This window comes from Myxocyprinus asiaticus, chromosome 31 (genome assembly GCF_019703515.2).
Source record: "Myxocyprinus asiaticus isolate MX2 ecotype Aquarium Trade chromosome 31, UBuf_Myxa_2, whole genome shotgun sequence".
NCBI classification, from domain to species: domain Eukaryota; kingdom Metazoa; phylum Chordata; class Actinopteri; order Cypriniformes; family Catostomidae; genus Myxocyprinus; species Myxocyprinus asiaticus.
Genome location: NC_059374.1, coordinates 32969847 through 32981975, shown reverse-complemented (window position 1 = coordinate 32981975; position 12129 = coordinate 32969847). Strand labels below are relative to the sequence as shown.

At 39.7% G+C, this 12129-nt stretch overlaps 1 protein-coding gene across 1 annotated transcript in view; it reads right to left on the bottom strand.

The window, feature by feature from the left end:
* The window catches only part of LOC127422163 (protocadherin-16-like), a 247653-nt gene that overhangs the window by 28424 nt on the left and 207100 nt on the right, over positions 1–12129 (bottom strand). The window contains exons 5-11 of the mRNA XM_051665501.1: positions 7263–7451; positions 6595–6826; positions 5984–6220; positions 4523–5563; positions 3691–3878; positions 3229–3325; positions 2959–3116 (exon numbers count right to left, since the gene is read on the bottom strand). Of these exons, the coding sequence (XP_051521461.1) occupies positions 2959–3116; positions 3229–3325; positions 3691–3878; positions 4523–5563; positions 5984–6220; positions 6595–6826; positions 7263–7451 (2142 nt within the window). The remainder of the gene's footprint in view (positions 1–2958; positions 3117–3228; positions 3326–3690; positions 3879–4522; positions 5564–5983; positions 6221–6594; positions 6827–7262; positions 7452–12129) is intronic.

Genomic DNA, 12129 nt, shown 5'->3' with positions numbered 1-12129 from the left:
CACAGCTGCTTTTGGATCAATCTATTGATTTCTGAAAGGCTGACATCAGAAAGTAAATGCTTAGATGATAGAACAGCTCTTTTTATTCTAATTAGATGTCAGTTGTGAATTTTATTATTTATCTTGGCACAAAGTTAAAATATTAAATAGTTAGACAGCACAAATGTGTTTTCCAGCCATTCCAACATTGGAATTTACTACTGTTGCTGTCTGTAATGTCTGTTTCCACACCACTTGACTCGTTTGAGAAAAATTAATTTGATCGCTGGGGTATTTCACAAGAAACGTTCTGTTCTTCAAAGGGCTACTGAACTGTGTTACGAGTCAGAGACTTTGACATGAAATAGCAGAGAGCACAGCTGGCACTTATATCAGTGCAGCACTCCTACTTTGAATGTTTTACACCGTAATATCACGCTTAAAATGTTGCAGACAACAACGGCTAGAGGGAGGAAACTCTGGATGGGGGAAAAAGTCAAGGCTTAGACATTCATCTTTCTGAGCATCTAAAATTAACCAGCTGAGAGTATTTTTCCCGGTATTGCTTGGGGAATGTTACAAAAGTTGGACTACGACAGATGAGTTGGCTATGGAAATTTGCAATGCAAGAATGTAAGCCTTGATTGGGCCAGCTAGATCAGTCTATATTTCCTCTGTATGATGCTTAACCTGAGAGCAGACGTAAACTGAACCGTTCCTTTGGAGAATAATTTACAAGTTCATATTTTCATATAATGGTATTAAATAAATAATTTTGTACATTATGAAAAGGTGATGAGTAGAGAGCCATGTGGTGGAAGGTGTTATTTTTAACTTATGAAGGCAATCTCCAAAATGGGCAATAACTCTCATGTAAACTACAAGTTTTGTAGTTTTATAGTCATAGCTCATCAATGCACAAGATAAATTGTTAGAAAATTTGTCTGAAAACTAGCCAAGGTATTTCGCAGAAGGCCAAAACATACTTTATGAAAGTACGTGAAAGCAAATCCTTCTAGCTATGCAAACTCGATTTCATGTGCTGTTCTGTTCCGAAATGTATCAGTGTGCAATTAATAATGCAACAAAGAGGCGCATTGCATTATCAGAATTTCCGCAAGGGCTGCAATAGAGGTCATTAATGTAAATTGTCTTGCTTTACAGTTTTCTCTTTCAGGTCCACTACTTTCATAGTGGAGCAACAGTTTGAAGAGAATCTTACTGAGCAAGTGTGACGTTTCAAAGGATCTAGGTGCGGCTAAAGAAGTTTAATAAAGAAATAAATTAAAAGTACAAAAATAACATGGAAAACTCAGAAACAAGGCTGAACTAGGAAATAAAACAAACAAACAAAACATCCAAGATGGGAACTGGTACATATGAACAGGAGAGAGGAAAAACACAACAACTCACAAAGACTGGGTAGAAATCAGGGCATTATATACACAGGGGTAAATGAGGAAATGAAACACAGGTGAGAACAATAAGGAACAGCTGGCAGTGATGAGGGCAGGGAATTATGGGAAGTGTAGTCTGGGGGAAACAGATGACAGGGCAAAACACAAAACACAAAGCAACAGTGAATCATGACAGCAAGGTAATTTAAGTCGATATGATATAATAACACATCTGCGCCAGTATTCACAAAGATTTTTATCTTACCACTAGGAGTTCTCCAAAGAGTTTCTTTGCTAGGAGATTTGCTTAAAACCTATTCACAAAACTGCTAAGAGCAAGTTTTACTAAAGAAATCTTAAGATAAGAGTAAGGCGGAGTTGACCTCGTTGCTATGGATGATGTCACTTTTTATTAGTGTGCTCTTTTAAATCGCCCTCAGTGATTGGTAGAAAGGGAACCGCTATTTGTCAGTGAAGACAGACAACGATACATACAGTACATATAGTAGATAGATAGATAGACAGACAAACAGACAGACAGATGTTTTGATCAATTATCCTGCTGTCGAATGACAGAATTTCGCAATTCATCCGCACTACATGGTTTCATTTTGATGTGGCCAGGGTGCTCAGAGTAAACCTTTATCTCCAGTGTAATTGGGTGATTTCAGATTTTGGGAGAGGTAACTGCATCTCTAACCAAGTTTACAAAAATGAAAACACCCCCGCGATTCAGGCGTTACCTTACCTTAAATGTCAATGTCAACATTATAATATTTATAATATTATAATATTATATTATTAAAATACATTGACTCAGTTGTGATTCAGGTGATACCTTTTAAACGGTCAATGTCAACATTATAATATTTATAATATTATAATATTATTTTATTAAAATACATCGACTCAGTTGTGATTCAGGCAATACCTTTTAAATGGTCAATGTCATAATAATATTCTAATATATTGCTATTAATGTGGATTTGACGACAGCATCCATGCTTCGGATCATTTGTGAGTCACTCTTAGGGATTTAGAAGTCTTTAGGATGACTTAGATGTTGCGGGGTTAGGAGCTACTTTTAGTGTTAAAATACTTCATGAATTACTCTTAGATGAAAATTTTAAGAGTCCTAAACTTAGGAGAGACATGCCCCTAGTTTTTAAGAGTTGCTCCTAAATTTCCACGTTAGGAGCTACTTTTAGCCTTAAGATTTTTTCTGTATATGGGCCCTGGTTCAATGGCACAAACATCTGAAGGTGAGTCTATCGACCAAGTTTTGTTGCCACCAAAATAGTGCAAGAGTCCACGTTAAATATGTTCAATGGGACCACACATTAGCCATGCATACTTATAAAATGTAAAATATGCTTCAAGCCTAAGAGTGAGAGTCCAGAGGGAATAATGGTGTTCTATCTGTAGAGGTTTTTTGCTCAGAGAGGCCACAGATATGTAATCCATCCATCATCAAGTGGAGTAATTTTGCACGATTAAGACTTAACTGTACGTTATCTCAACTTAGCTACCGTTTAAGAGTTCACTGATCCCATATGAATTCTAAAAGCAGAAAGAGACTGACCTGTATTCTCAGTGCTATGGTGGAGCTCTGAGGGGGTGAACCTCGATCGGAGGCCAGAATAGTGAAACTGTACTCAGGTCGCTCAGAGTGGCTCAAAGGAGAGGAGGACCGAACCTCTCCAGTGTTTGGGTTAAGAGAAAAACGTTCTGCTCTGGGACCTTGGCACAAAGAAGATAGAACAGGCAATCAAACTATGTTGGAAAGTGAGAAAAAAAAAACCAAAACAAAAAACAGGTTTTGATTCATAGATATTTTTTGCATATTTCTTACCTGACAAAGAGTAGAAAATGGTTCCATTTTCCCCCTCATCAGGATCTTTTGCATAAATGGTACCCAGTAGAAATCCAGAAGGCTGACCTTCCAGCACCTGTATGGAGTCAAAATCAGTGGGAAGAGCTTAAACTCAACATATACACTCAACTTTTTAAATAATATGCTGTCCCATCACCTTTTTATATGATATGTGTATATTTTTCTTATATGTAGAATGATAATGACTATAATATTGCATACATACTGTATACTTGTAAACAAGTAGCTAAGCTAGGATAAAATAGTCTATTTTGTCTGGCTCCAAAAATCAGTTTAACAATTTTAACTTAAATCTTCAGTCTTTGATCATACAGCATGACAGCTGCTTATGAAATTTGGATACTACATTCTGTCAGTTATGATGCAGTCTTTATGTATGCTGGTGTCTGTGATTTATGAGGCTGATATTAGCTCTCAAACCTGCAGCAAGAGCTCTCTTCCTGCCTGAGCATGAGTGAAAGAGGGGGAATTATCATTCTCATCCAAAACTGTGATGAAAGCAGTGCCTGTTGCACTGCGTGAGGGGGTCCCGCCATCCTGAGCCACCACGATGAGCTGGTAGCTGGACTGAAGTTCACGGTCAAGAGAAATTCTAGTGCTTATCTCCCCTTTAAATGAATAAGACAGATTATAAAGACAGATGGAGAGATGGAGAGCGAGAGAGAGAGAGAGAGAGAGAGAGAGAGAGAGTCAGACAAATGATTTCACTGCAGACAACAAGAGATTTACAGTAAATGTAAGTGGCAGAAAGCACAGATGGCACATCCTGACTACACCAAGAGGAGCCCCTACAGGTAGGATGATGCCAGCAGTTTGGAGCAAAATGTGTGATGGCCAGTATGCTGAACAGCTTCAGACTAGGGATGGATTATAATTTTTAAACAGTGGTGGTTTAAAACAAGATAAGAGCTTGTTGTGATTTAGCATGCTAACAGTATCTGTGAGCACACTTAAACCCTTTTTGAGAAGTTGCGTTTCTAAGTTCATTCCCTTTAAAACACCTCCGCTCCAGCCATCAAAGCACTGCTTTACTAACAAATTCAATGACTTCAAAACATTTAATTGCATGTTCCTTTTATTAGCCTTTACATAATAAATAGGTCTCAGTTTTTAGTAAGGGCTACAGTAGTGTTGTGCAATAAAAGGTTATAGTTCTAGGTTCTAAGCTGACCTTGCAACTTGATGAAAAAATCATGGTTTGCATCTTCATCAAGTTTGGCCTGTTGGACTGTCTATCATATATGAAGCTCACCTGTGTGGGAGTTGATCTGGAAGTGGCGATCCAGATAGAGCAGATGGTAGCTCAGTCGTCCATTGAGACCTGCATCCCGATCACTGGCAAACACCCTACCGAATCCAGTCCCTGCAGGCAGATTCTCACGCACTGCTAGGAATGCTCTCTCCTGGGTAAATCGCGGGGAATTGTCATTTTCATCCATCACTGACACGCGCACTGTGGCACTACCTGTCTTCTTCAACTGCCTGTTGCCTGACGTGGCCAGCACTGTGAGCAGATATATCTCCTTGGCTTCTCTGTCCAGGGTGCTCTTCACAAACAACCAGCCACTGTCAGACACAATGCCAAACCCTGCAGCATCACCGTCTGGGTGCAGGTGGTAGGCTAGTGGTGCGGAAGACGTATAAGACACTCCAGTGGTGATGCCACCATCTCGGTTTAGAGCTCGCACTTGCAAGAAGCGGGTGTTTAGGGGTGTGCTCTCCTTCAGCTCTACACGGTATGTGAGACTATCAAACACAGGACCTTGACTGTTCTCGGCTTGCACATGGATGACCAGGTTGAATATGGAACTCAGTTGAGGAGCTCCACTGTCTTTAGCAATAACCTTCAGGTCATAGCGGGGCATGATTTCGTATGACAAACTGCCAATCAGTCGGATATGACCACTGTTGCGATCAATGCTGAAGGTTCTCTGAGTACCGCTGGTAATCAGGTCAAAACTCAGAAGACCATTTGGTCCAGAGTCATAGTCTTCTGCTTGGACCTTGTACACCACTGTACCCATCCGGGTGTCTTCAGGTAGAATCAATGACTCGGAGGAAGACGGCAAGAAGACAGGCACATTATCATTGACATCGGCCACAGTAATGCGTACCTGAGTCTGGCCAAAGGCTGGTGGGTTCCCGAAGTGTGCCTGAACCTCAAGATTCAAGCTGGGCTGGGCCTCGTGGTCCAGAGGCAAGCTTGTTCTCAAAGCCCCAGTCTCAGAATCCACTGTAAAGTAGCCTGTTGGGTCACCAGAGCTAATAGTGTAGGAAATATCCTTTGAGACACCTGAGAACCAAAAGGCCAATGGCCAGAAACTCATCAGTTCACAATACAAGCTAAAACAAAGAATTCAAACCTGACACAAGTTATTCTTAAGACCACAGCACCTGATATATCCAAAGCAAACTGCTGAAAAACTAAGTGATATATCCAAAGCAAACTGTTGAAAAACTAAGTGGTGAGACAGAATCTATGATTAATGTACATTCTAAATGAGGTGTGTTCAGTGGTTCTGTGCCTATTTGTACAAGTGGTGCACCATGGAGAAAAAAGCCAGATGACGCCTTTCAGCCCACTTGAACACAGTCCAGTGTGACTGATAAATGTGGGTTTGCATTGAAGTTAGGTTTGTGTGTTTAAACGTGTCGAACAGGGATATTGTGACCAAAGGGGGGACTAAAAAACCTCTCCAATAAGTTCACTCACCGTTCTTAGTGCTGGCTCGGACAATGCCAACTTGTGTACCACGCAAGGCATCCTCAGAGACCACAAAGAAATATTGAGCTTGCTCAAACACAGGGGGTGCGACCAGTCCCGCCACTATGCTGATGTTGACCCTGGCATTGACTGGAGCGGTAAGACCCCCACCATCTTGAGCTGAGACCACCATCGCTATGACTGAGTTTGCCTTTCCATGTAGAGCACGTGACAGTGAAATCACTCCTGGGAGAACACATAACCAAAACAAATATTTCTATAAGGCTGAGAGTATACACATAAAGAAGAGCATAATAACACTGTTATCAAAAAACTTTATATATTATATATATATAATGGGGTTTTATGCTTGATTATTAACAAACAGCAGAACTGAGTTGAACAGCTGTAACATGTTCAAACAGTGAATATATACTGTACATAATACACATTTGGAGCTAACCTATTCTAGACATTGAATTGCTCCAAATGAGATATACAGTCACTGAACTGCACTGAACAATCCTTTAACTCCAAATATTAAAACATTTACTTAACTGTACAAGCTATTAATAAACAAAAACCTGTCCACACTGTGAGATCTGTTCTACTGGTCTCACCAGTATCTTTGTTGAGGGTGAAGTAAGGCGAGCTCCCTCCAGTCACCGTGCGGTATGTCACCCTGCCATTCTCTCCTGTGTCTGGGTCTTGAGCGGTCACCCTCAGGACAGAGGTTCCTGGGGTGCTCTGCGTGCTTAGACTGACTGCATAGCTCAGAGGGTAGAATGCTGGGCAATTGTCATTTATGTCTATCAGGTCCACATGCACGTAGGCCACTGAGCTCAGCCCTCCCTAGAAAAACACATGGGCCGTGTCCCAGATACATCAGTTCACACTAGCTCTAATGGCCATTAAAGATCTTTATAAAGAACATACAATAAAAAGAACCAACCATTTGAGCCTGTGTTATAAGTTCTCATTGAAATTAGACCTTAACCAAAATAAATCATAAACATCTTAAAAAAGAGAAACATGTCAAATTGTCTAGAATAACTCCACTAGACAATATATCTTACAGTTAATTTTTTTGTGTGTGAACCTTTCCTGAAGGCAAAGACAAAGAGGAGAGGACATGGTATGCATGGGATACAGTTCTTGCTGCTAAACATCTTGCTTGTTTGCAGGAGTTTGTGACCAAAGGTTAAAAGACTCCACCTATTAACCACATACTGTATCTTTTAAAGGGTTACTGTCACAGTTGTATTGGTGAGGATCAATGGACACTCACCCCATCCACAGCTGTGACTGTGAAGTCGTAGCTGGCTGGACCTTGGTCTCGATCCAAGCCAGTGGTGGTGCAGAGCTGGCCATTGTCTTTGCCAATGCTGAACTGAGATGGGGTCACGCTGCCTGGACCAGAGCCCAGAGAGTAGGAAATGGAGCCAAAAGACCCACCATCTGCATCGGTGGCTGCCACCTGGAAGATGACAGAAGACATTAGATTACACAACTGAAGTTCAGCCAAATGGCCCAAGAAGCATGAGACATTCAGTCTTTGTGACCATGGTCCAAGTTTAGGCATGGATGTTGTTCTTTGTTGTGATTGTTAACCACTGATTGTCTTTGCACTAAACCAGGATGAACCAGGAAATATATTCCCAATCCTGCTTTAAACCAATGTACAGTGCCATTAAAACCTGTAACGGGAACCTGCCTCCAGTTAGTGCACTTAGTATACTCAACATTGATTTGGACGAAAAGCTACACTTATATTGATACTTTTGGTCTAAATAATTCCAATTTATGTCTGCATGGAGCAATCTGGTCATTATCCTGGTGCTAAACTGCCATGTTACTGAAATACATCAATTCAATATACAAGAGTTTGAAAATACTACGTGGCCCAATAATGTGTAAACCACCAATTCAATATCTTGTGATCCATTTGGGCAGAGTTAATATTTGGTTATGTCATATTCATTTCACATTCCAAGACCACTCAGCACTTTTCCTGTAACTCCACTGAACATCACTACAACCCATTTATCTGACTTAGGTCACAGCCCCTCAGAATGTTCAAAGTTCAGCAGTTACAGAAATACTCAAACCAGCCTGTCTGGCACCAACACGGTCAAAATCGCTGAGATCACATTTTCCCCCCATTCTGATGGTCGATGTGAACATTAATTATAGCTCCTGACCTGTATCTGCCTGATTTTATGCATTGCACTGCTGCCACACATTTGGCTGTTTAGATAATCGCATGAATAAATAGGTTACAGGTGTTCCTAATAAAGTACTCAGTGAGTGTATACAGAATATACAGTGCTTTCAGAAAGTAGTCAGAACCCTTAATTTTTTTCTTCAGGCTTATGCTAAAATGCTTTAAATTATTTAATTTTTTTCACATCAATCTACACTCCATACCCCATAATGACAAAGCAAAAAACAGATTTTTGATAACTTTGCAAATTTATTAAAAAGAAAAACTGAAATATCACACTGACATTGTGCGCCGAGTTTTAAGAGCGCAGCTTTCAAAAACGCATCTCATTCTGCAGCTGCCACTGACTGGGAGAAACACATGCAGTCCTGTGTTTAAACAAACCAGGAAAATGTGAGACGTGAAGACCAGCGTCTCTGCTTTGGCCTGTAGAAGCTGGTTGAAGCACCCAACATTACTGTGTATTGTATTATGTTTGAGCATTCAGAAGATTTCAGTGTAAGTTGCGAATTTTCAAAGGAACTGTTATTGAAAGATGGGGCAGTTAAAATTGGACTTATTGGACAAAAAACTGTAAGTAACCAATTTCATTCATGAATATTTCATATGTCATGACTGTTTGATAGTTTATGGTGCTGCTTGAGTGAACAGTTTGATATATTCAGATGAAACGTGTAGGGGGTACATTGTGTGTTAACCCTAAAATTTAGTTGTAATGCCGTGTGGATTGTGTTCATTTTCTTTGGATTGAGTTTCAAATATGCCTGTTTTGGAAGGGCTGCATGATGTTAGCCAAACACAACAGTGGGCTTTTACATTGAAGTCTTAAAGGGTCAGGCAGTTTAAAACTAAGCATTTCAGACAGAGGGCCAGAGACAGGGTGGAAAATTATTATATATGACAATATTATGACTGTTTGGTGCAAAAAAACTTAACTAACATTCTAAGTGGGAAGAAGTGGGGCCTCAGGGAAGATAATAAAATTATTTAAAAAAAAAAAAAGAGTATGTCATGACCCCTTTAATATTTGCATTATATAACCTATAATAACTATATTTACAAGCTTTTTTTTTTTTTACACACAATCAATTGTGCAGTATACTCAAAAAATGTATTTTACTCCTTGTTGAATTTAGTTACTTAAAATGAGCTAATGTAACACAATTCTTTGATATTTTGTCACAACTTAATTTCATTGTGTGCAATCAATTTAAATTTGTAAAATGGAAGGTCACTTAATCTATTTGCGTTGGGACAAATTAAATAATTTTTACTGGCCATAACCAGATTGTGGGGATGGGGGCATGGTCATGTATCTGTCTACGTGAGAGGGAGAGCGGTAGGCTCGTCACCTGGGCTGTTATTATCATTAACACTTGTCTCTCGTTATAGTAATGGCGAAGGGAGACCTGAAAAGGCCGACAGACGCATCAGTCGGAAGAAAGAGAAAGCAGAGAGAGAGTCGGCTGTGTGTGTGACTACTAATATTGAAGTGAACTCTCATTGACTTGTTTGTGTGTTTATTTGGCCACAAAGAGCCCTTCTTTCTGTTCTTTCTGATGCTAAAGGTGTAATAAAAATACTCACGTTGACTGTTTCTGCTGCCTCCTGACTCCTCCATTTGCCCAGAAAATATGAACTCATTACACAGATGTACATGTGACGTTAGGTTCCCAGAATGCACCGCAACATGAGTAAAACATGCAAATTCATGTCTTAATATTTGGTTTTGTATTGCAGTATTTGTACTAGTCGTGTTGTGTTTGTTTTACCTAGGATTTTGCATCATGTGACTGCATCTATTTCCATGATTGTTGATTGTCACCATCATTGTGGTTTGTGTGTTGGATGTTAAGGACTCAACATGCCTGATTAGAAAGCTTGACTTAAAACTCATTGGCAAGATGTCATCCTATATTGCTGAGACTACAAGCCTGCAGATTTTTAAACTTACAACAACACGATTGACAAATAAAAAGTATAAATTAAGTTGCCTCAATGTAATTAAAACGATAACTTTGACAAATTCTTATCTAGTAGAGATATCTAGTAAATTAATTTAAGTTTGTTCAACAACACTTGTTAAAATTAATTCAAATAAATTAGTTTTCAGAAAATTGTAATTAATTTTATTAAGTTTACTGAACATTTTTATTTTTTGAGTGTGGCTCAACTGATATTGTTACACTTGCAACCCAAAGGACTGAGTCCAAAGAGCACAAGTTGACACGTGATTCAAAAGTGTCAATGCGTTTTTCATCTCACAATTGCTTTTTATGACACTATCGATTCGATTTAGGTTTAAGGTTTGGGGTAGGGAGGTGTGTTTATAGATTTAAAACTTGATGGAGCATTAACCTTACAGGGATAGTTACCTCAAAATTGAAAATTCTCTGATCATTTACTCACCCTCTTGCCATCCTAGATGTGCATGACTTTTGTTCCTCTGCTAAACACAAATGAAGATTTTTAGAAGAATATTTCAGCTCTGTAGGTCCATAATATGCAAGTGAATGGTGACCAGACCTTTCAAGCTCCAAAAATCACACAGAAGGCAGCATAAAAGTAATCCATATTACTCCAGTGGTTAAATCCATATCTTCAGAAGCGATTAATAGGTGTGGGTGAGAAACTGATATATTTTTACAAAAGTTCCTTTTTTTTTACTACTGTATAAATCTCCACTTCTGGGATTGAAAGTGGAGATTTACAGTAAAAAAGGATTGAAGTATTGATCTGTTTCTCACCCAAAGTGATTGCATCCCTTCAAAAGACATATTAAACCACTGGAGTCTTATGGATTACTTTTATGCTGCCTTCATGTGATTTTTGGAGCTGAAAAGGTCTGGTGACCATTCATTTGCATTGTATGGACCTGCAGAGTTGAAATATTCTTCTAAAAATCTTTTTTTTTGTGTTCAGCAGAAAAAAAAAGTCACACATCTGGGATGGCATGAAAGTGAGCAAATGATGAGAGAATGTTAATAATTTGGGTTAACTATCCCTTTAAAAGCTTCATCTGCTTGGGAGGACATTTAACTCACTTTTAGCGCCACACAGTGAACATTTCACCTTGGAACTGCTGCAATACATGTAAGGAACCACATAATGTAATTTTGCAAAAATGTTGCCACAGTCACATAATTTTCATAGAATAAGGCTGGTTCTAATGCATTGGAATTCATATATTTGGCTTTTCAAAATACCTTTTGAGGCCTCTTTAGATGATTCAATTTGCAAGCCCTTGCTCAGAAATACAAACATAAATCTTTGTGCCTTCATAGGTGACGACTGCAGCTTGCCGGTGATCATACCATTCCCAGTATTGAGGCTGGTGTAAGTTTTCAGACCCTTAACTCATTACTTAGTTGAAACACCTTTGGCAGCGATTACAGCCTCAAGTCTTTTTGGGTATGATGTGACAAGCTTTGCACACCTGGATTTGGGGATTTTCTGCCATTCTTCTCTGCAGATCCTCTCAAGCTCTGTTAGGTTGAATGGGGACCGCCGGTGGACAGCCATTTTCAGGTCTCTCCAGAGATGATCTATTGGGTTCATGTCCGGGCTCTGGCAGGGCCACTCAAGGACATTTACAGAGTTGTCCCTAAGTCACTTTTGCATTGTCTTGGCTGTGTGCTTAGGGTTACTGTCCTGTTGGAAGGTGAACCTTCGGCCCAGTCTGAGGTCCTGAGTGCTCTGGACCACGTTTTCATTAAGGATATCTCTGTAGTTTGCTGCAATCAGCTTTCCTTCAACCCTGACCAGTCCCCCAGTCCCTGCACCCCCACAGCATGATGCTACCACCACCATGCTTCACTGTTGGGATGGTATTGTTCAGGTGATGAGCGGTGCCTGGTTTCCTCCAGACATGACGCTTGGAATATGATGTCAAACAGTTCAATTTTCATTTCATCAGACCAGAGAATCTTGT